This window comes from Protopterus annectens, chromosome 8.part0 (assembly GCF_019279795.1).
Source record: "Protopterus annectens isolate FY-2018-M chromosome 8.part0, PAN1.0, whole genome shotgun sequence".
Taxonomy (NCBI): domain Eukaryota; kingdom Metazoa; phylum Chordata; order Ceratodontiformes; family Protopteridae; genus Protopterus; species Protopterus annectens.
In genome coordinates this window covers 937,888,123-937,913,737 of record NC_056741.1, presented here as the reverse complement: position 1 = coordinate 937,913,737, position 25,615 = coordinate 937,888,123, and the positions used below count along the sequence as shown (strand labels likewise).

The window sequence follows — 25,615 nt, the reverse complement described above, 5'->3', positions numbered from 1 at the left end:
AGGGATGTTGGCCCCCTTCAAAAGGAACCTTGATGATTGGATGAAAGATAGGAAATTCACCCCGGGGATCACGTCAGTCGCCGTGCTAGACAGGGGTCCAGGGAAGTAAATATTGCGGGAAGAAATATCCAGGGAATTGTTATGGCTAGGCTTGTATAGGCCCTAGGGTCAATAGTCTAGTGCCAACCTATGAATCTATATATATATATATATATATATATATATATATATATATATATATATATATATATATATATGTATATATAAAGAGGATTACCGGCCTCAAACAGCTGCCCTACGCAGACCGTCTCAAAAAACTCCAGCTTTACTCCATCACATATCACCTACTCAGAGGTGATCTCTGCCTAACATACAAAGCTATGTCAAACCCACAGCTGTTGGACATGCTCCACTTAAAGAAATCCCAATCCCTCCAAGCTACACGCTCTAGGGACCTGAACCTTGTCACCACAATAAACAGAAAATCCTGGAGGGATAGATTTTTGTCTAATAGACTTCCCATACTCTGGAATAAACTACCCATTTATATCAAACAAAGTTCCTCATTAGCACTCTTCAAGAAAAATCTTGATGATTGGATGGGAAATAGGTAATTCACCTCGGGGATCACCTCTGTGGCTCTGCTCGACAGTGGCACAGGAAAATAATTTTCTTGGGTGGCAAAAGCCAGGGTTCCTTTTTCGCTGGGTTTGTATAGGCCCCAGGGCCAATAGCCTAGTACCTACCTATGAACCTATATATATATATATATATATATATATATATATATATTTTTTTTTTTTTTTTTCCCCAACACAAATGAAAAATGTTATTTGAGATTTTTTTTTTTACTTCATTAGAGGGTCAAGGCTGAACCCAGTGAGAGTAGAAATAATTTAAAAAGAAGAAAGTGGATCGAATTAAAAAAAAAAATCAATGATACACTTAGCATCTACGCATTTCATTTAGGTAATGAGAAAGGTAAAAGAAAGACAGAAAGAAATGTTTGTAGGATGCTTTATGAAGATATAAAAAAGTGAAATAAAACAGGGAAAATAAAAAAGGGATTGTATGGAAGAAAAGAAAAATAATATGACAATAAAATAAAATTATAGAGGTTAAACATAAGTGATGTTTACAGGAAAAGAAAAGAGAAGAGTGGTATAACATGATTTAAAAAAAAGTTTTGGTGTGCTCATAGAATGAATTAAAAAAAAAAGATGAAAAAAGGCAATAAAAGACAGAAGAAAAAATATTTGAAATTGTATACGATGCAGAGGATGTTTTTGTGGACAATTTTACTAGACAAGTTACTGGTGAAAGGAAATATGAAATATAAGTTGATTGAAGAAAAAAAGGTTGTTAAGTGAAGTGAAGAAGAAAAACCAAAACATTTTTTTTTCGTACTGCAAAAAGAATATAGAATTTTGGTAAAAGTTTAGAAATGAATACAGATGGGAAATATTTAAATGTATAAATATAGATATGGTATTATATGGCAAGTATGATAAAATAAAGAAATGTGATATTTATAACTGAGATAAATTACTGCTTGTGGCAGACAATATGGAAGCTGTGGAAAAAAGATGTGAGAATGTGTTATATAGCAAGAAAATGGATGGTTGGGGTGTAAAAGGTGGGGGTAAAGGGTAAATATAAAAGTAAAAAGAAAGAATGAATGAAAGAATCAGTTCATTAAATTCTTTTTTGTTGATAACATGAAAAGAATTGTAATAATGATGTAAAAATGAGAGTATAAATAACTGATTTAATGTAAATTTTAACATAGCATCCCTATTATTTTTTTTCAGTAGTTGCCATGGTATCTTTTGTATCCACATGAGACACCACCAACTGAAACAGATGGGTCCTTGGTTTAACATTTCATCCAAAGATGGCACACTCAGGAGTGCAGCGCCCTCCATATGCTGCACTGCAGTGTCAGTGCTGGTAAATTACTCCAAGTACCACATATGGTAATAGAACCACAGTCTTCTGATCTTTCAGCACCAAAGGTGGGCATTCACCTGTTGAGTTGCTGGCAATACAAATAAAGTACAGCCAAATATACTGTGCTTATCTGGTAATCATTGCCCATGTTCCACTGTTTATACAATAAGATAATGGGAGCAATGTGGAAATGATAACCTTATCTTACTTAAATCAGCCTGGAATATATTGTAATCATAAACTATTCCATTTGCCATTTTGTGATAAATCAGAACTCTTGCACAGGATACCAAAATGACTTATCTCTCACCTTATGCTATACTTGTACGTATAGAGCACTACCCTGTTCCAACCAGTCTGTTCACCTATCTGGGCCAACCTTTAGCCAGAGGAGGGGCTGCCCCATGTACCAGTGACATTCCCCTGCCAAGATGATACCTGGACATCCTTCCCAAACTATTGTGGATGACTGGAAGATGTTTCCACCATGTATCACTGCCTAAGCCTATTTGTGAGTTTCTTCAGGTACCACCTGTATGATTCTGTTTGATAATTAGCTAGCCTGGTCTGTAAGTAAAGATTTGATGTAGCCTGCTTTACTAATGTTTACTAATGGGCAGAGAGTGACAGTATAAGCATAGTACCAGATCAGTAGGCAGCCAAGATCTACAGACATTTGTTTGAAATATAACATCTGGCTCAGCGGATCTACCTGACAACATCGACAGTGCATAACATTGACAACGACATCACCAACACCACATAATCGACAGTTCACAAACACGACACCTCATACACTCAACACATCATAACAACAACCAACAAACAAAACAAATCCCTGTCCAAAAACCACACACACAACACAAGCACACCAACATCCTAACAAACAAACACTAAACCTTACATACACAACTATCTACAACCCTAACCGAAACCCTAACCCTAAGGTCCGTCACTATCGCACACTCACCTAACCCGCGCCCTAACCCTAACTCACTTAACCCGCCCCTAACCCAAAAAATATCACTACTGCACCCTTACCTAACCCACGCCCTAACCCTAACTCACTTAACCCACCCCTATCCCTACAGACTGTCAACATCGCACACTTACCTTACTCGCACCCTAACGTCCGTCACTACTGCATACTTACACATCCTTTCCCCATCTTGGTGTTCTCCGCATCGGTGTTTTCATCCGTCGGTCTTCTGACTTGTCGATCTTCTGGCATCGGTGATTTTATTGTTGGTCTTCTCATCTGTCGACGTTTTCAGGTAGACCCGGCTCAGCACCCAAAATCCTCTGCTGTCTCTTTTTTTCTGGGCAGAGAACCATCTTATCTCACTATCAGGATGCATATCAACAAATGTTAAGCCAAGAGCATGAAAACATCTAAAGTACTGTGATACATCCCAGTAGAGCCAGAGTTAGCCTATGTCACATGTGAACCCAAATAAAAGCATTGTCCAGTAGGGTCAATAGATCCAAATTCCACATCTTCTGTGCAATTTGACAAATCACACTACTGACCTGGTAGGAAAATGGACCAGCCACACAATGAGTACAAAAAAAACTTTAATGAAAGAAGATTAAGCACTTTCCTCAGGGTATAACTTAGACTTTATCAGAATCTGATAAAAACACATATCCCTCAGTTTAAATCACCCTCACATAAAGTCATGTGTTCCAGGAGCACCAGTGATATGCTCTTAGAATTTAAAATTACATTCACCTTAAATGTTTAAACAGCATTTAGAACTCATGAATGTCTGCAAAAATATTCCATTCAAAAATAGTTGTAATTATACATTAATTATTAAGATATCAGCTCTTTTTTAAAAGCAGTATAATTACAAAACGCACCATATTGCCTAATCCATGTATGAACATAGCCTTAAGATACTTACAATTGACAGGGTGTCATTAAGACTGGGAAAAGTATAAGCGTTCAGTTTAATCTGCCAGATTAGTTCTGCCTCAATTAAATCAGCCCAAGGATGCCCCCAACTATTTTTTTCAACCATATCTACCACAGAATGCCTAGGCACTCTGAGGTAGAGCTTCACCAAACAAAACAGATATCCTTATTTTCCCTTTGAAACGTTTTGTATGCTTCATTAATCCAAAATCCCTCCATTTTTAAATAAGTTGGATTCAGGAACCCCTGGCAAACAGGAAAATTCCATCAACAGCTGTTTATGTTGAGGTAAAGTAATCTCTGGATTCTTACTTAGAAAAAAAGTGTGAATAACATGATTTTAACATCAAAAACATTTAGATTACTACTAGGCTAACCACTCCTGTGTGCCATTTTACACAGCAACCACTTCTACATTGATAGATTGTATAGGTGCACACTATGAGATTTATTAATAGCAGAATTTAAGATGGGAGTGAAGGGAATCCCTGTATTTTAACCTTATAGAGCATGAACTTCTCTGAGATCACTTTATTTGCCAAAACTCTCACTCTCAGACTGAAGTAAAGAATTGTCCAAATTTGTTGTAAGTACAAACCTGCAACTTGCAAAAGTTTTGATAGATATTCCAAGCAGACAGAATCAAACAATGTTTCAGAGCAAATATTTCTGCTGCTGTTTGTGGCTGTACCTCCAGGAATGGCATCAGAGAGACTAATCCCCTAATGCGATCAGAACTATTCATAACTAACGTTTGATATGAGCATATTAACTCAGTCAACACTAATTTAAACTAATGCACAGCACTCTGGCATGTATTTTGTATTATTATGAGGTTCAGCAATGAAACAGTATGATAATTGTTGACTTGCAAGGCATGCTTTCTATGCTATGGAATACTGCCATAGTTGAGCACACAGAAGAGTGCATTGGAAGTTTACTCTGTTGAACCTCATGGGAAAGAATTGATGCCAGATCTTACCCAGGGGGCAACAAAATTCAACACTACAGCCATCAGGCTCAGCTGCGTAACATTTAGTGGACTCTTTTATGTTTCTGTCTATTTCAGTTCAAGATATTTCACTCAGTCATATTTTATGATCTATGGATATGTTATTGAGCCAGTTATTGTACAGAAAAGATCACCTTGCCTATGTCAGTCCATCAAGGTGTCCAGCTTTTTCAGGATACAGACCTAATAAAAGGTTCGTAATGCTATAGTAATATTCCCGAGTATTAGTCATTTTACCTTAATTCTCCAAATGGATTTCTATTATCATCATCTGTTGTCTGCACTGCTTAAACCAAAGGAAAACTCACTCTAGTTTGTTGTCCGTAACACAATTCCACATTGCTACTGTCAAAAAAAAAAAAAAAACGCTATCTGCACTCCTGTATTCTTTGACTGTATCAGGATCCCTAAACCTAGTGGACTTCTACGCATCCAATTCCTTTGACACTTTCATTTCCAAATCTTTTACTGCTTTTTCTGTCTTTTCTCAGACTTTCTTCCATTACAACGTGCAGTGGTTAATCGCATACTACTTGAAAGATGTTCATTGTACTCATGGGGAAAAATACAGCTAGGAAGAGGTAGGATTGTTCTAACTAAAGTAATTCACACCTTTAACAACAAAGGCATCTTGAAGACTGAACGATCTGCCTGCCAAGACTTCAAGGACTTTTCCTCTAATAGCGGTGACCATGCCTTGTGAACAATTGCATGATTTCTTGCCTCATATAATTAATTTCTTTATTAGTTGTGCTTACACCCACCCCTGAAGACCGCAAAAGCATTTCTGTAAGGCAGTACAACTTTGATACTAGAGCAAAGAATGTATTCTTAGTATCTACATGCTCCAAAAATGTCTGCTGGTCTATCACACTGGCTTTTTATGAGCAGGCTTTCTTATCCTGGCACTGATTAGGAATAACATTAAAAATCCTCACCAGCAAGGGTGATGGCATTAATACATCAAAGAACAAGACAAGGATTGCTATAAGTTAGTCTGTAAAGTGATCAGAATGCCCTTTTACCTTTGCAGGGATTTAAATGTTCCTTTCATCTACCTCCCACCTTGATCTGTGACGGCATCCATCGATTTTCAGCCCCGGATGTCATGCCCTGATTAAACTTCATCACTCTTGAAAGAAGCCAAACTCTTAAGAACATGATTACAGGTACAATGTACATGCCTACAGGTGAAATTAATTCATTGTGGTATTGCAGAGGTTAGTAGCAGAATAAAGAGAGGATGTACAATATAGCTGTATGGTAGTAGGATATGGTGTCAGTAAGATGTAAGAAGTGGTTAGCAGGATGCAGATTGGGCAAAGAACAAAAGTTGCAGTGATGTAGTAACTATATGCAAGAGCTTAGAGCTCATGCTCACAAAGGCATTTGTATTGCTTTTCATTGTCGTTGTTATCATAGTGGTATCCTATATTATATAGTAATTAGAGTTTACTGATTGTTTCCTCTAGGCCACCATGCACCATGATGGTGCTCTTAAAATGGCCATATTTTCAATAAATACAATGGACAGAGAGGCTCTAGTACTTCACCAAAAGTCATGCAATCATTTACCTTAAACAGAGGAGTACCAAAAGTTGGTCTAGGGGAGGGTTTTACGTTTCCAGCTCCCCCAGGCAGCAGCATGCTTGCACACAGGCTGTAGCCCAGAAAGGGAATGAATTATTGAACAAAATAGATTCTATTTCAGCCAGACTGTTATCTGTTCATCTGGAATCTCTTGGAAGAGCTGTGGAGTGGGGTCATGTGTGTATGTAGGTCTGGTGGTGTTAACATTTTATCTACAAACCCATTGTCAGCAAAATGATATACCTTTAGGTATGGTATTACTTCTCATGATGTAAAACGCAGTAATGTTCATTATAGTGTTATATATATAGAATAGCACTAAGGCTGAGACACTCGAATGCTTACTATAGAGCCTGCTCACAAAAACATAAAGGAGCAAAACTATTCTGCTGTGAGATAATTGATAACAGCTGACTGTGCTTGCTTGGGCAAAGATTTAAGAATGTATGATGTTCTTCATATTGGTCACTGCTGCAGTAGACTTAGCAGCATGGGGTCATATCCTACTAAGTATATAACAGCCAGTCAGCTTCCAAAGCTTCCAAAGTGTCAAGGCACCTTCCATGCCCCCATACTGTCAAACAGCTCGAGATGAGCTGACTAAAAGACAAGTTTGGGTTCAAAACTACTGCCTAAGAGTACACTCCTCTGAGGCTTCTGAGGATAAACGTTGGATTGTACTTTCCTTAGCTGGGCAGATAAGTTCCCTTTTGGGAAAAATCTTCCATTTTCTTATTTTTACAGATGTTTTATTACTTTCTTCCTCAGGAAAATATCTTTTAAAGCTAGGAATGTATTGTTTTAGTGGATTGTCTCGAGACTGCAACTTACTTTTAAAAGGAGCACTCATTGTTTTTGTCAGTTTAAAAGTAGTGTTATCTAACTGAAAAATGGTTTTCTGTGGAGAAATTGTGTTTATTTTTTCAATTGTGGGGCTACCATAGTGTTTGATAGTCCTTTTTGCTGTGTTTTTTCTGTAAAAAAGTAAATTTTATGGACTGGTAATTTTACTGACATTGTTGCTTGTTTTCCCAGGATAGAGGTACCATTTTCAGTGTGACAATGCAACAGATTGTCAGTCCCACAGTTGGCCCTTCTTCCAGCCACAAAAAGAAAATGTTAAGCAACTAGCTTTTGCCATTACAGCAGGCTAGCAGCTTGCCTTAGCCACAGGTGGGGGATTCTGCTGTGGACATTTATTGCACCTCAGACCATTCATCTTTTATCCTGGCTTCCTCTAATGTAGCACCTATGGACCAGGGATTAGCAATGTGGCTGTTGGGGGTCCCTTCTGTGGGCAAGGGAGAGTCACTCTTGTGGGAGAGGGAACAGGAAAGGTTTCCCTGTTGTGTCAGAATGCTGTGCCCATCCCCGGGGAAACAAAGCTGCCACACATTGGCCCCATTCTTCCTGGCAAAAAGAAACAGAATACCAAACATGTATCTACTGCTCCTCACAGTTCTCTGGATAGGAGTAGTTTACTGGGACTGGCTCAGGGTTTGATTCAGGTTACTGATCCTTGTTGTACATTAGCTAACTTCCTATAAAAAAAAAAAATAAAAGAGTAGCCTTCAATATTATGCCATGTCTTGTCCTATTAGTTATATCCAAGCCAACCTGAAATACTGGAGGGAACGACAGCACATATTTACACTAAATATAGTGACATTTGTTAAATCCCTGAAATAAGAGACATATGTATTCTGTTATCAAATATTAATATTCAAATCCAGTGTCATGTTTAACCCCCTAGGGTGTAATGTTCTAAAATTAATAATACATTCTGTCTCCAATAGAGTCAAATTTCCTGCAACTTGTCCTTCCCTCTGTGGTTTAGGTCTGGCCAGCACACCAAAGAAAAAAGTGAAATGTTCTGCAATAGGACTATCAATCCTACCTCTTCTGATGTCCCCCAAATGTTCCATGATCCTCTTTTTGACAGCTATTTTTGTTTGCTGTATATACCACATAGTTGGGGTACATCCGCAGCCAATGATATATACTGCTCCCCTGGTATGACAATTATAAAAATCCCTTGTGGTATAAATCTTTCCACTGATATTCATCCCATGTAGATTTCTAATTTTCCTACACACAATACACTTGCCACATGGATAACCTTTCTTACTGTGTTTGTTTTCCAATTTACCTGTGGACAACAATTCTTTTAAATTATTTGATCTACTATAGGAAAAAGTAACCTTATCCGGAAAAATTTTGCCATACTTCTCATCACTGAAAATGATAGGCCAATATCTGTTAATTAACATCCTCAGTGTGTCAGAAAAAGGGGAGAATGTATTCACATAGAATAAAACGTCCTGATCCTTACCCTTCTCCGTATGCTGCTTACTGTACCCCGTCTGACCTAGCCATAATGTTTTACTTTTGGTGTGCTTGCCCCAAGCTCTTCCTAACCTTGTTCTCTGCTGAACTTAAAGCATTTTCCGAATATCCCCTACTCCTTAACCTATTTCTTACCTTGTCAAATTCGCGTGTCAACTCAGTTTTATTAAAGGTATTGTTGGCAATGCGCAGATATTCACCATAGGGTAATGATGCTATAAAATGTGGAGTGTGCCTACTATCAGTTGCCAAGAAATTGTTGACTGCACTTCTCTTAACAAACGGTCTAAAATGGCACTTTAAAGTGCTCATTTATGTAAAACTCCAGATCTAAATACTATGTCACTGTCCTATTTGTATAATAAGTAAACTCAAGGCCAAAGTTGTTCTCCTGCAGTTGGGATATAAAGTCAACAAATTCATCCATTTCCCCATTACAGATGAATATCAAGTCATCTATGTATCTTTTAAATGACACCACTCTATTTTTTGTAAAAAACAGTGTTGTATATACAAGTTTTCTCGAAATAATCCATGCATGATATTGCATAGACTGTGGCATATGCTGCCCCCATCGCGGTTCCTTCTAGCTACAAGAAAAAGTTATTACTAAACACAAAACAATTATGTGTCAAAGAAAATTTTAACAGCCTAATCAAGAAATCCATCTGTGGGCCTTCCCCTAACATGGTCCTAACTGCCTTTAGCCCCCGCTTATGTTGGATATTAGTATAGAGGAATTTGATTTCTACGGTAGCCTAATAATACTCATGGGACCACTCCATACCCCCCACAATAAATAATATGAGAAGTGACCTTGCTCAAATATTGTTTTAAATGAAAATCCAAAAATATACCAACATTCTGCAGATAGGACCCTTTGCCTGAAACTGTAGGTCTTCCGTGGGGGGTTTTCAAATCCTTATGCACCTTAGGCATTACCTTAAAGATTGCATTTCTAGGATTAACTATATGTAATCTCCTTACATCTCCTGAATTCAAAAAACCAAATCTTTCCCCTCTCTAATATTTCCCAGTAGGTCATTACTGAATATTGGAATAGGGTTACGAGACAAATTTTTGTATGTTATGCAGTCTTCCAATAATGTGTAGGCCATCCTATTGTGTTGCATTTTACTCCTAACCACCCAATTCCCACCCTTGTCCGCTTGGGTAAAAACATAATTTCCATTGTAACTTCTTAACTTGTGCAAGGCATCCCATTCATTTTTAGTTAAATTGAACACTCTAAAATGTTTTCTGAATGAATCATATTCTTTTTCTTCCTGCTTGCGTAAAACATTTTCAAACATTGTAATACTAGCGGACATCTTAGGTCGCATAAAAGGGCTCTTGTATGGTAATTGTGGTACTGTCATCTTACCATAGCCTGTGACAAAGCCTCCACCTTCAATAATAACCCTATTGTCAATAAATTCAAAATCAGTGACTGTATCATGTTCTTCATTAAACAAAACCCCCTCATAATCATAGATTGACATATTTAGCAAAAGATCCTCCTCAATTCCTCATTCTCTCAGAAAATACTACGAGTTGTTACATAAGGATTTTACACAACTTGTACCCATCCTTCCTGTCTTGTCTGCTTTAAGGATGTGTGTCTTACTGTCTGCAGTTTTCCCAATAGTCAGCCAGCTGTCCTTAAAAAAGCAGATAGGATAATATAAAGATCCTCAGTCTTTTACATTTGTATACTCTATTCTCAAACCTGACCCAGCAACTATGGCCTTAGGTGACCCTCTGCTGCTAAGCACTTAGTTCGTTCCCATTCTACTCTTTCTAATAAGGGTGAGAAATGTATTGATAGGCATGGGAAAAGATGTATACTTCTGCAACTTTGAATTACAGAATTTTAAATTACACGGATCATATGTTAAAGTTTATTTTGACCTGTTTTGAAAGTATGAGGAATGTTTCATCTACAGCTTCTTCTTGTGAAGTAAAATCTGCTTTAACTTGGTGTCTTCTATGCACAGATCAATACTCGTTTGCAGAGTGTGTATGATGCTTCTTCCAGAGCTATGGCCTCTGGTATGGTTTTAAGGAGGCTTGCTTGGCTCCATTTTTAGAACCTCCCAGATTATGTTAAATGTGAGATTTTAAACTCTCTCTCTTGGATAGAGATTTACTGTTTGACCACTCTACTGCAGAGGTGATCAAAAGGTATGATGAAAGTGGCAAGCTGATCCAGGGAATCTCTAAGATTTTACAGTCCTCCCTTTCCAAATTGTTCAGGGGATTTTCTATCTCCTCATCCAGTTTTTGGCAAAAAAAGAAAAAGAAAAAGAATAAACATCCTCAAAAGAATTCGGGTAAATAGACATTTAAGACAAAGTGGCAAGGACATTCCAAAAATAAGTCTTAAATTTCCAAAGCCAAGGACACTCCAACATGTTGGAATGACTGTTCAACAGACCTTGTAATTCCCTCACACTTTGGTCTTTTTTCTCTTCCCAAAAGTCTGAATTTCCATTTTTCTCTTTGGTAACAGGTTTTTGTCAGACAGATGGGTTCTGAAAATCAATTCAGCAGGGTTACATATGGCAGTAGGAGGAAAAGTCCTCTTTTTCAGGGGTCATTCCTCATTCTGCAGATCAGATGCTTTTGTTACCACCTGCTCTTCATCACATGCTGCCCCAAGGGGAGATAGAACCAGTTCCCACTTCCCAGGTGGGGGAGGGTTTTTTATTCAAGGATGTTCCCTAGTGCCAAAGAACAAAAATGCTTGGAGGCTAGTTCTTGATCTTTCTTTCATAAACCTCTTTGTGATAGTGCCCAAATTCCAAATGATGTCCCTTTACAACCTGTTGCCAGTTCTTCCTACTAACAATAAGCTTAAAAGATGTTTCTTATCACAATCCTGTTGATTCAGACTTCCAGAATTAACTAAGATTTTGTATGTCTGGAGCATATTATCAGTTCTCTGCCTTACCCTTTGGACTATCCAATAAATCAAGAGTGTTCACAAAATGTCTAGCTCCAGTTAGAGCTCATTGTCGAATGTACCGAAAGTGTTCACAAAGTGTCTAGCTTCAGTAAGAGCTCATTGCAGGCTACAGGGAATACACAATATTTCTGTATTTAAATGACTTACTTATCTTTGCTGAGTCTTTTTCAAAACACCAGGAATCTCTCTCTCACTTTTAGATGAGAGATCTATTGCACAAGCAGGGATTCCAAGAGAACATTCAAAAGTCTTTCTTGACTCCTTCACACAGGATTGTGTTCCTGGGATGTCAACTAGACACCTCAGTGCAAAGAGCTTTTCTTCCACAGGAAAAAAATGGACCTTTATGTAGATCTATTTCTAAGGTTTTCCACTCATACTTCAGTCATTGCAAGGGAATACCTCAGAATGTTGGGTCAGGTGGCATCTATGATTCTCATGACACCCTTGGCAAGAATCCACACGAGAAAGATACAGTGGTATCTTAAATCACTTGGTCCTAGCATCAACACCCTTTATCATTTCAGATCCCAGTACTAGGGTTTGTTAGAGGAAAAATCACTTCTTGGAGGCAACAGATTTCCTTAAATCAAGGCCTCCCCTTCCCCCTCCCTGCTCCAAAGCAGTCAGGGGATGTTGGATACCAAGGACAGATGCGAGCACATAAATATCAACCACATGCTTGCCCTAATCAAGACACTCAATTCTCTAAACTATCTTTGGTCCCTGGGACTTCTTCAAGTGGTTACAGACAATACCACAATGATGCGGTACATCAATAAACAAGTGGGAAACCAGGCTGTGCCCCCTTTACAGACTAGCTGTGTTAGCTTGGGATATATCATCCCAGTACAATCTCACTCTACAGGTATCCTACATTCCATTAGAGCAAAACTGTTTGCAGACAAGCTGAACAGGACCAGGGAAGACCTTCATACATACAAACTAGCTGTGTGGATCTTTGAAGATTTAATCCATCTGTGGGGAGTTCCTCTAGGAGACTGTTTAGTCTCCTCTCTAAACAATCAATGCAAAATTATATTCCAAGACTCCATGTATGAAGGTCTGTAAGACAGAATCCTTTTATTTTCTTTGGACAGGAATGTTCCTGTATGTCTTTCCACCCTTTCCACTAATATACAAGATACTTCTGAAGTTTCAGAAGGAAACCCACAGGATCATTGTGGTGACTCCCTTCTGGTCCAGACAGCTGTAGTTCTCCCTTCTTTTTGGAAATAGCCAAGAGCAATTACCACTAGCTTCCTCACAGAATGGATCTACTCACACAGGGACATTTTATACACCCTAAAATCAATCATATTCAACTGGCTGCCTGAACAATAGGGTATTATTCCTTTCAGGCACCCGTTTTCTGAGGATGTGCAGTAGTAATTACTAATGGAGGCAAGAATGTCTGCTACTAGAAAATCATATATTAGCAAATGGAAAGGGTTTTCTAGTTGGTGCCAACAACATAAGCAGCACCTGTTCAGGGCTAGTTGTTCTCTGTTTTTACAATATTTATACGAGCTGCTATGGCCTTTCTTATCCCTCTATCAAGATTCATTTATTGGCCATTTCACCATGTCTGCCTATGGATCCTCCACTTTCAAGGCAGTTGCATACTAAAATGTTCTTGAAAGGAGGTTTGTGTAAGAGGCCTCCTAGTAAATTGCTGGCCTCTCCTTGAGATCTGAATTTTGTGTTAGAGAAACTAACACTTGCTCCATTTGGATCAGCTAATGTGGCTGACTTTGGATTTTTAACATGAAAACAATTAATTGATTGTTCTGACCTCTGCAAGAAGGGTACCTGAATTCCATGTTTCTTTGAGAACTAATCCTTGTTTTCTGCCTAAGGTGGTATCCAGGTTTTCTTTAGCCAAACTATCCATTTTCCCATTTTTTTTCCTGAACCAAAAATGAGGGAGAAAGGGTACTGCATACCTTGGATGGCCACAGACAACTCAGGTACTATCTTGACAGAAATAAACCTTTCAGATAAGATAGATAATTGGATCAATTGCTCATTTCTTGTGAAGGTAAGAAGAAAGGACAATCAGTATCATAACATATTTCCAAATGATTGTCTAAGGCTATTACCTTTTTTTATTCTCACCATGACATATCTATTCCAGTCAGGGTCAAGGACCACTCTACAAGGACCCTGGCTTCTTTTATGGCTTTTCGGAAAGGGTTGATTACAAAAAGTGTTCTAGAAACTGCTACTCGGTTCTCTCTACGTAGTTTTACAAAGCACTATAAGCTGGATTCCTTCTGTAGGTCTAGATCATACTTTGCTGGGGCTCCTGGATCCTTCTTCCACATCTCAAATATAGTTAGCTATTGTAATCTAGCCCTATGGCTAAGGCTACTGCAGCAGTGAAGATATGAACAACTACTGTTATGGTACATTCAACTTACATAAATTCAGTTTTTAAAATACTGCCTTGTGTTCCTGGGGAACTGACTGCAGTAATGTTAATCTCTGCGAAATGCAAATCTTTTGCTAAACTAGGAAATGAATACAGAAGGGTTGTCACTGAGAAAGAGCAAAAGAACGGCAGAGAAATGAGCACTCTCTGACTGGATTAAAAGCGTTAATTATTTTCAGGAAGTGAACACATCTTTTAGGAAGGCATTGCGGGTACTACAGTAATATTGTCTAGTACAGAGATGAGACCCCAGTTGGGCTGAGTATATTTATAGCTCGGTATAAGTAGCTGCTGTTATTGCAATATGCCCACACAGAATGAGGAACATTTTGTCATTTGAGTTTGATATAACAATTCTCTGAGCTAATATGGTTTTATTCAAACAAAGTGCATTTTATTTGTTGGTATGAAATTTTATTTAAGATGAATATGAATAGTCAAATTCTAGAAAAGTATTCTTGAAAAATATTATATTCTGAAAGAAAAAAAAACAGATTTGCATTTGTCCCAAGGCAGCTGCTGATTTTATAAATCCATTATTTATTAATTACATATGAAATACACAAGGTGGAGATCTTTGGGAGCTGTAGAGTGTGGATTTTTTCTGTTTAATTCTACATTATTTATTTGTAACCTGCTGAAGCACAGCAGATGTAGCTTTCATAATTGAACAAGAAATGAATAATATATGTTATTGCAGCTTATGTTATATGTTCTAATGTCAGTCATGAAAAACAAACACTTTGTTTTCTTTTCGTTACAGGTCATTTAAGTGGGAATGAAGATCCTTTTTATTATGGTAAGGAGCAATATTTATTTGAAAGAAGATAAAGAATTTTGAGAAATGTGTGTGTACCATTCTGAAAACATATTTTCTTCTAAATTGTTTTCACGGTGTGATACTTGAAGCAAAAAATAAATGTATTACTAGATCCTGTAATACATTTTCAAGATTCTTAAGATTCCACATTCTTGTAGCTTTATCCTTTTACAAGCACTTTGTGCCTGAAGAGTTTAACTGCCTTAAAAGAATAAAATATAAAATAAACATTTGAAAATGAGAATGGTTAGCACCTTAATTATTGTTACATAGCCAGTAGGTACTGCTGAAGTTCATTACTTATATATCTGTTAATCTACTTACTCTAAAGTGTCTTCCCCTATTGCTAATATAAAAAAGTAATGGCAGCCCAATGAAAACAGCAGAAAGCTCACAGTTGCATGGTTTTCATTGAAAGAAAGATCTCTGTATGAATAGATAATGCTTATTCTAAAATAATGTTAACATTAGTTGTAAGGAGAATGTTTATTATACCATTTATTTTCAACATTTGTATAACTTTAATATCACCAGTTTTTTACGCTGGTTAATGAGAAGCATTCAGAAATAAATAGTGCTGTGTGCTCTAAGAAATAGTACAGTAAGCGGTGACATGCAGGGAGGAAATAATTAAGAGGTACATGCAGCGTAACTGTGCTATGAAAGAAATACTGTCGTATGCATCATGCAGTAATGACTACATAATGGCATGTAAATGAGTGTCAAAATCCAAATGACAGCTATCACATATGAAAATAATGAAATCAAACATGGTGACACATTTCAGAAATATATAAAGCGGAAAGAGTGATGGCAATTAGCTGTTCTGAACCGGTCTTTTGCAAGGTAGCATCAGCATTAGTTGGGTAGCATGTTAATGGGCACCTGTGGAACCAGTGTCCATGAGGTTATGCATCACCACCTTCAGATTTGCAGAAGGGTTCATCAGTGGCTAACATGTCATCTTCTCTATAGCACAGATATTGTCAGCCACTACCATATGCAGAGAGACACCATAAGGGAGATAGATAGCATGGGCTGCCCTTACGTGAAATTAAGAAAGATTACATATCTTAGTACACTTGAAGTTTTACGTGACAGTAGCCATCCTTACTGTGGGAGCTTTGCTGCATTTGATAGGGGACATGATAGGATTTTAACAGGCATTGGCCTCAGAAGTCCTATACCAATTCCTTGATGCAATGTTACATCACATATAAGAGCACATTTGGTTACCATAGACAGCACAAAAGTATAGGTATTTACTACTATGCAAGCATTCTATTAAATAAGTCATTTCTCTGAGGGTTTTAAAGCTGTTGGCAGCAACCATATTGCTATAGAGGTTCTATCTGCTTCACATGGAATCTACTCTGTCAATGAAATCACTTTCACTTCATCATTTAATCAACTTCCATCTGATGTGCAGTGCACAGGGTATTATATACAGTGTGTGTGTGTGTGTGTGTGTGTGTGTGTGTGTGTGTGTGTGTGTGTGTGTGTGTGTGTGTGTGTGTGTGTGCGCGTGTGTGTGGCGTGTGTGTGTGTGTGTGTGTGTGTGTGTGTGTGTGTGTGTGTGTGTGTGTGTGTGTGTGTGTGTGTGTGTGTGTGTGTGTGTGTGTGTGTGTGTGTGTGTGTGTGTGTGTGTGTGTGTGTGTGTGTGTGTGTGTGTGAGAGTGCCATCCTACCAGTTTTGGTGATTCTCAGACTGGCACCTGTGCTTTTTATGTGCAATGACATTCCTCAAAATCATATATCTGGGAGAATTAGACACTGCCCCTCATAGTGATCTTGAATGATATGCTGATCCCATTGCATGCCACTCATAATGGTGTCTGCTGTTGAGTGTTGTACATGATGTTGGATATGCTTTGGAAATGTAGCAGATTACTTCTCCTGCACTCTACAGACCATAACAGATCTGGAGTATAACACTGCACTACACTGTCTTAGATACCTAACATAGCTAAGCATGTGCGCAGAGTTCTGAAGGCCCACTTCTATTGCTTGGATACATCTGGTGGTGTACCACTGTGCCCTAGAGGAAGATATCTGTGGTGTGTGCCATGCTACATAATATAGTTCAATGGAAGCAGTTTTAAAGTAGGGATGCTGTATTACTGCTGGACATACCTTTGACCTTTGAAGGAGTCAGGTAAACAATCATTGAAGGAACAAGTTGCAACTGTACTACATCTGAGGCAGAGGCAGACACAGCATATCATGGCAATGTCAAAGGAGGTAGTGTCAGGTCCACAACTTTGGGCTATGAAGAGACCAACATAAAGTAAAACTGATACATGCAATAACACATCTGGGCTGTACAGTGCATTGTATTGACTAGCCACTCACTACATCAGATATTACCATTCCCACACTGGCCATAGGGTTGGGCAGGGCACAACCATTATCATTTGCACAAGAGAGTTAAAACAGAGTAACAGGGGAAAAGGAAAGCAATATATACATAGGTTGAAGAGTAACTGATGTTGGATGTAGTAACTATGCACATGGCAAGGAGACTGGGGGAAGTCACAGATCACATCTTCCAACAATGAGGTGGAACTTCCATGGAACAAATAACCAGACATATCATGTAGCCTTGCAGTACATGGAAGAGAGATATCCAGGAGATGGTGTACCACTTTGGCAGTAAGTGCAGAACTCAATTGTGCCCCTCCCCCACCGAGATGTTCCACAAAAATACTTGCATCCATCACCTTGAAAATGGGCATTGGTAAATGTTTCTTGCAGAAGAGCTACAGCAGAATGTGATGACAATGAACTGTGGGACCCTGATCAGCCTGCCCACTGGTGTGTGCCCATGACTGAGCATGAAGAGTGTTGGCCACAACCTAGGGAGGGTGCACAACCAAGGACAGAGGCAGCTATGTACAGTGAGGACAGTGCCATCTGTATAAGTCTGGCATATGATCATTTATAGTGCACATCTATCTCATATCACTGCATAGTGACCAGTTGCCCACATTCTTATGGATGCACCAATGGCTACCAACTGGGCCAGCATTGCCCTCAAAAGGCTTCTTTGTTCTAGGTTCCTATACACCATATCACTCTGCATGTATGGCATTTTGTCTCACAGTCCTTAATGTGGATGTAGCTCCTCACACAAGCCGCACAGTATAGTCACAATCTCTGACAGGGTGTGAGTAGCAGCTGACTTGTGCCTCAGTCAGTGACCTTCACATCAGCTGGCTGCTGCCAAGGGTTTTACTCATGTCTGCAAATACTGAGTCATGGCAGCAATAGCCATCTATATGCCTTACTCATATGCTGAATGTATATGCATTAGAGGCAATATATCTCCTGATGCTGCATAGGATGCTGATACCTGTGTAGCTTGGCCAGGGCTAATATGGATGGGGCATTCTGCTCTGAATTTAGGAGATGCAGGAGGCTCATCTAGCATGTCAACCATTATATCAGCTGTGGGTGATGTGAGTGTCCCCTCCACTGCTGATAGTGACACTTTCTGTCATCAGGCTGTAACATGCTGATATTGCCATCATCAGCCACAGGAAACTTTCTGACATTAGGCATGTTCTGACCTGTTGTACTCAGTCTTTTTACCACTGGAACCTGGAACCTGGAAATGCATACGTGTAACATACTCATGGCCTTGTGGTACAGAAACTGCTACACAGAGATGTTATAGAGTTCATGGACACATAGGTATAGGGATGTAGGATATTGCTGTTGCAGCCCTGATATATCTGGATAACAGGTAATTTTATATATGTGTATAATCAAAAAATTCACAGTTGCAAGGCAGTACCCTACAGTAATGGCACATCCTATTACTAAACTGGTGAATCCCCGAATCATCACTTGGGTGCAGTACAGCTTCACATCTCAAGCCACAGTCAGGAATGAAGGATCTCTCACCTTCTTCAGTGATGGATATAAGGAATTCCCCCAGCACCTTGAGACCCCTTGGCATTGGTGGTCCACAGTAGTGGTCAAACTGTCTCTGGCAATTTCCTGTGGCTTGGTCTTGGCATGCAATAACTTAGCAATGATCCTGAGACTTATGTGTAGTACTTCCTTATTATGGCCACCAACTGCATTGATGTCCTGCTCCAGTCCCTCCTATACCTGGTCATTAAAGGTAATAATTTGTCTTTCTGCAAAATATGCATGTCATGTGTTCTTAGGGTCTGTAATAAGACCTCTGTCCCCTTGCTGTTGAACTTTTACAGCTGTTGCTGTCCCTTCATTCCCATGACTAGACATGAACACGGGTGTGTTACACATTAATATGATGTAACTATTCTGGAACTGTGCCACTGTGTGGCAGCAATGGGCATAGTAGCAGTGCAGTGCTCACTGTCTGTCAGACCTGTAGTGACAGCACACAGTCTCTTCATGGTGTAGGGGAATTCTTACATTCCATGTAGAATGTCCTGTAGTCCATCTGCATATAGCATATTGTTATGAACCTTATGCAGGAAGACATTTACCAGGCCTGTCCATATTTCCTAAGCCATGAAAGTGTGAGGCTCCCGGCCTGGCATGCCTGGGACCTGGACTAAATGTGTTTTCTGTGTCATAGCAGGTTAGAGTCCCTCCCCCCACCCCAGCAAGATTTTAATTTTGCTGTCCTTTCCTCTGGGACCTGTCAGGTTTGTCATCCTCATTAGAACTGGAAGGGAACAACACCAAGAATGCCAGTAAAAAACATTATTCAAACCAAAACATAATTAAGCGCTTTTGTCTGTATATATCAAGTCTTCATCAGAATCAGGTAACATTAAATATAACTTATTTAAATAGCCCTCACCCAAATCACATCTTGACTCAGCCAATAAAAAAATGAAAGATTTCCAACAAATACATTATACTTAAAGACAGCTTTATCAAACTAAGACATGGACACATGCCACAAAAGATAATAACAGTAATAAAATATAAAATATATGATATAAAATATAGTAAAATATAACTTTTTCACCATGGTAAAATTATTATAATCAATGTGTTTGGAAATCATTCATACAATATAAGACCTTAACCTCAAAATACTAACTATAAAACTGTTTTCATTAAGGCCAGGTGGAACCAACGAATTGAGTTTAATCTGACACCTTAATTCACAGGCCTCTATTAAGTCATCCCATGGTCCCCCTCAAATATACTTGTCAACAGTATCCAGACCAAAAAATTTAAAACTGTGATGGAAAACCCAAAGTATACTTATATAAAGCATTAAACTCTTTTTTGTTTCTAATATCTAGCATATGTTCATATGTATGCTCCCTAAAGCATCCCTGGGTTTTCCCCACATAAAATGCATTACACTGCTGGTATAGTGCCACATAAATAATACCTACAGAATCACAAGTATAATGAAACTTAATTTTAATCAAGGTACCGTTCACCCTTATTTCCTTATTTTCAAAAATAAGCTGACATTGGGAACAAGTACCACGCTTGTAACACCCATTTGTTTTTTGACTGTATTGTGTTGTAACTAAATCAGTTGATTCAAAATACTGTTTTAACTCTTTCCTCTCATATAAGTAATATGTAAAAGAATGGCAAATGAACCACCAAGCCAAGTTGCACTTTTAATAAAACAAATAATAAAATCCAGACATCACAGAATGAGCACTTTCGGGTCTAAGCCCTTCATCAGATAACATACAAAACATGAACACAGATTTTAGAAGCACTGTTGACCAATCAACTGTCAGCATTGCAACCTCCTCCTTTTGAGAGCTAGTTTTAAAGGTATAACTCCATTTAAACCAGGGGCTCTATCAGCCCCCAATTCAGTAATCAATTTCATCTCATTAAATTCAGTGTGGTTAACAATATCTCCACCTCTAACATTATAATCTGCAAGACCATAAACATAAATGTGTGGCCCATGTTCACCCTTATATGTTGATACAAGGCATTATGTATATTTTCTATCCTTATAGCTGAAATGTGCTTCAGGATTCTATCTTTCAATCTACAATTCATTTTGCCCACATAAAATGAGCTGGACTTGTGGCATAAAGCCAGGTAAATAACATTCTGTGTTCTATAGTCTGCATATCCATTTAAAAAAATATATACTGTGCCTGTTAAGGGATGTAAAAATTGGTTCAGATTCAAAATATAGGACACGTCTTGTATTGTCCTCAAAAAGTGCCTCTATGCTGAGACACAACCTTATTACTCCTAGATAATCCATGTTCTTAACATAATATGTCCTTCAAATTTTTGTTTCTTCTGAAACCAAAAGACAGTACCTGTCCAACAATACCACCTATCTTCTTTTCTATTAATAGCACTTTCCAGTTTCGCTTAATAATTTCACAAATCCCCCCTATATTGTTACTGTATGTTAACATCATATACACCTCATTATTGTTCTTTTTAACCATATTCACATCCCTACCCATATCTTTTGCATCTTGTGACCATACTGAAAACCAGGGCTTTGCTCCATTCTGTCTCTTCTGTTAGCTTTTACTGATTACTTTATCAAGTTTGTTTCTTTTGTAACACCTTCTCCTCAAATTTTACTCTAAATTCATAACCTCCCGATTAAATCGTCTGACATCTGTGCATAAGTGAGAGATCATATGCACCTGTCCCCTCTCTGTTGTTGAATGTACAACTAGAGTACATACTATCAAAAGCCAAGAGGATATTTTTTCAACATTCTTTTTATATAAAAAAGTTTGTATTTGACCATTTGTCCCTTACTGAACTGAACATCTAAGTAATCAATTTCAACCTCAGAACAACTCATTGTAAACCTCAGAAAATCTGTTGTGGATTCCAAGTACTTCACAAAAGATACCAGATCATCATATGCGTCTCTCCACAAAAAGAATATGTCATCTACAAATCTTGCATAAAAACACAAATACGCTTTCCAGTCATGAGCGGTGTTAAAAATTACTATTTCCTCCCAATGGGCTAAGACTAGGTTCGCATATGAATTGGCACATGGTGTGCCCATAATTGCCCTGACACAAAAAAGATATTATTTTCAAGCACAAGTTTAAGTAATGCACATATAAGTTGACTCACATTGGCATCCAGTTGTGCTATATTCATCAAGATCATTTCAATAGCTTTGTAATATGTGGCCATTCACCCACCAATCTATGTAAACTCTCAAAACAGGTAAACATTCTCCAATTATCACTAAGTACTCTAAAAATATTATCACAATCCACTGTATATGTAGTGACAATATAATTAGCATATCTCTTTCCTTCATTTCTGGATGCTTTTGTTGCCACTACATTGTCTGTTCTAAGGAGAGGAACAAAAAATCCCTTTTCCCCCTTTGTTCCTGACTCCGTCAAAAATATTTTGTACCATTTCAAGTGGGGAACCACGGGTAAGAAACATTTGTTATAACTTATACCCTTCATTCATAAAATTGTTGTCCTCTGAAACTAATCCAGAAAGATGTATATATTGCCCTTCACTATACCCTTTTTATGGTGTTCAGGGTGGCAACTCAAAAAATGTAAAAGACTATTGGAATATGTTAGTTTACAATAGATGTTACTCACCAACCTCTTCTTAATCAGGTCCCAACCAATCTCCACATCTAAACAGTTAATTCTGTTTGAACCCACAGACTAATTGAACCTTAAAAAAAAGATTTGGATTTATTTATAAATTCAATAAAAGGACAAATATCCTTGCTGAGGTCCCTTCCTGATGATGAAAAAATAACATCCAAGAAACAAACATATCGCATCCAGGGTGGGGGCGCAAAAACCTGGAATACACATAACCTCTCCCATTGTGACATAATAATATTAGGAAAGATGGGGGCAGAAGTGGCCTCCATCACAACCTCCTTCTTCTGCAAAAAATATTGTCCATCCAAATATACAAAATTATTTTCCAAGATAGTCTCCATAAGAGTATGTGCCATTTCAATATCACCATTACTCAAATCATTAAACTCTACCATAAACTCATAAAACCATTGCAAACCAATACTGTCGGAAATTACATTAAATAAATTATTCACATCAACAGTAAAAAAAGAAAAAGGTATCATCAGTACATTCAGCATAAAATACCATTAACCCATGCAAAAATGCCTGAATGTTTGCAGAAATGGTTTTAACTTTATATCAATAGATTTGGCCATGGGATAAATTTTAGAATTGCCCACATTTACAGTGGGGATCAGGGGTTATACATGTTTTTATAGATCTTATGGATCTCATATATGGAGGGTACTACCAGAAGTTTCACTTCCAAAAACACATAAACCTCAGGACTGATTTTTTTTTTGTGTTAACATATTAAATACCATAATGTCTATTTTTTTGTAAGCTATATGCACCAAATTCAAAGAAACTTCTTCAAAAAAATCTGTATCAAATAAATGTGCATGCTTATGATCCAAATAATCATTTTTACTCATAATAACCACACCACCCACCCTTGTCAGGCTTCATAACCCGGATTTCCTGGTCCTGACTTAGTTGTTTTAAAAGGGTGAGCTCCACCGGAGTAAGATTGTGTTGAATGGCATGCGTTCACCCCATAAGGACAGCCCTAAAGTCCAATTCACACAACTTTTCGAATATAATTGAAGGAAGTGGTAACTGTGGGTTAAAAGTTCTTTTCCTAATAAATAGCTATGGAACAAATTCTATATTCCTGTCAATGAAAATCAATTTCAAGTTAGGTTTCCTCAAAAACATTTTTAAATCAATCACTAAGTTCTTAAGTTCCCAGTTATTGACCTGGCAGTCGGCATAAATGACTGGCCTTTACTCAAAAGCTTGACAGTATTTTTGCTGGAGCATTTATTAGTAAAGTGATATAAAGTAAAGTCACCTGTACTATTCAAAATGATTGTCACTCCTTCATTTTGTTCTTGAATCATATTTGTTGCAAAAGAACTCATAGCAAAGTCTAATTTTTCTTCCGACCCAGCCGCGCTGAATAATGATGAACAGGATGCCTCTCCTCCCTCTAGTTGTAATTGGTGGAATTCCTCAGTAGGATTTTCCAATTCTGCAGCCTCTCCAATTTCCTTAAAAGGGCTGCTTTCAAAGGGTAAGCTTGGTTTAAATGAGTTACCTGATGTTACCTGATTCTGATGAAGTCTTTGATATATATGGATAAAAGCACTTAATCAAGTTTTGGTTTGAATAAATTTTTTTTCTGGCAACTGAAATCGAAACAATGATAACCTAGTGTCCACTGCATTCTTAGATCTCTTCAAGGCCTTCAATACTGTTACCCATCCCAAACTTCTTTCTGTTCTTAATCTCAGCCACTCCACACTAGGGTGGTTTCAAGACTATCTAACCAACTGCCAGCAAGAAGTAAATTGGCAAAACTCCTTATCTCCCCTCCTACCTGTCACCCTAGTGGTCCCTCAGGGATACATTCTTTGACCTCTTCTTTTCAAGATATGAACCAATCAGCTCGACAAAGCACCTGGCATGCCACTCTAGTCCAGTACATTGATGACTCCACTCTAATCTGCTCCACCCCATTACTCCCTCAACTTCAGGAATTGACACAAGAGTCCTTTACTGCTGTTGAAAACTGTTTAACCAACTTTCAATTAATACTTAGCTCCAATAAAACACAGCTGATGATATTCTGTCTCACTAGAGCTTTAGACCCCATACCACCATTCACAATATTCTCAGCCAATAACACCCTTTTCACACCTGTCAAACACACCAAACTTCTAGGGATTATCATAGATCACAATATGAAACTCGATATGCAAATTGCACAGACAATAAAGAAAGTTCATAAAAAACTCGGAACCGTATATAGATGCAAAAAGCACCTCACCAATGACAGTCAAGCCACCATCGCAAGAACCCACCTACTATCCACATTCCTATATGCCTCACCCGTACTCATCAACCTAAACAATGCAGACTTTAACAAACTAAACACCTATTACAATAAAGTAACTAGGTTTGCTACTGACTCATCCTTCAGGACACATTACTGTATAGCAATCAAGCAACTATCCTGGCTAGAATTACCCAACCTGCTCACATATAACCAGCTCACAAGAGCCCACCAAATTCTATATTATCCCGATAGAGTTCCTGCTCTTCAAGGTCCATTTAATATCTACTCTTAAGAAATGCCTATTAAGATCTACCAATAAAGCACTGGCTGAGATAGGCAAAAACAACAATAGCTCTGGGGACTCCTTGTTTTCCATTTCTGTTGCCAAAGCATGGAACACCATCCCCGTAGATATTAGGACCACTTGAAACAAAAATAATTTTAAAAAACTCCTCCGGTCCCATTTACATAGTTCTTGGTTATGTAGTTGTTCTGACCCTGGATAGCTTCATTTAAATAGATCATATCATACCTTAACCTTCTATGAAAGCTTGCAACAATTCCTTTCTATACTCTTAATCAATGTGTGTTTACTGTACTAGCCAATGATGAATGTAACCAAATGACTGAACAAAATGTCCTTTCTACTGTATACTGTTTATTGTAACACACTGTGCTACGTATAGTATATTTACTTTTTGCTCCTTTCTTGGCCTTAAAACTGCACTTTATTAACTATTGACTCTGTATTGTAC

At 38.0% G+C, this 25,615-nt stretch overlaps 1 protein-coding gene across 1 annotated transcript in view; it reads left to right on the top strand.

The window, feature by feature from the left end:
- The window catches only part of LOC122809166 (sodium/potassium-transporting ATPase subunit gamma-like), a 525,290-nt gene that overhangs the window by 297,348 nt on the left and 202,327 nt on the right, over positions 1-25,615 (top strand). Inside the window, exon 2 of the mRNA XM_044080454.1 lies at positions 14,982-15,017. Within this exon, the coding sequence (XP_043936389.1) occupies positions 14,982-15,017 (36 nt within the window). The remainder of the gene's footprint in view (positions 1-14,981; positions 15,018-25,615) is intronic.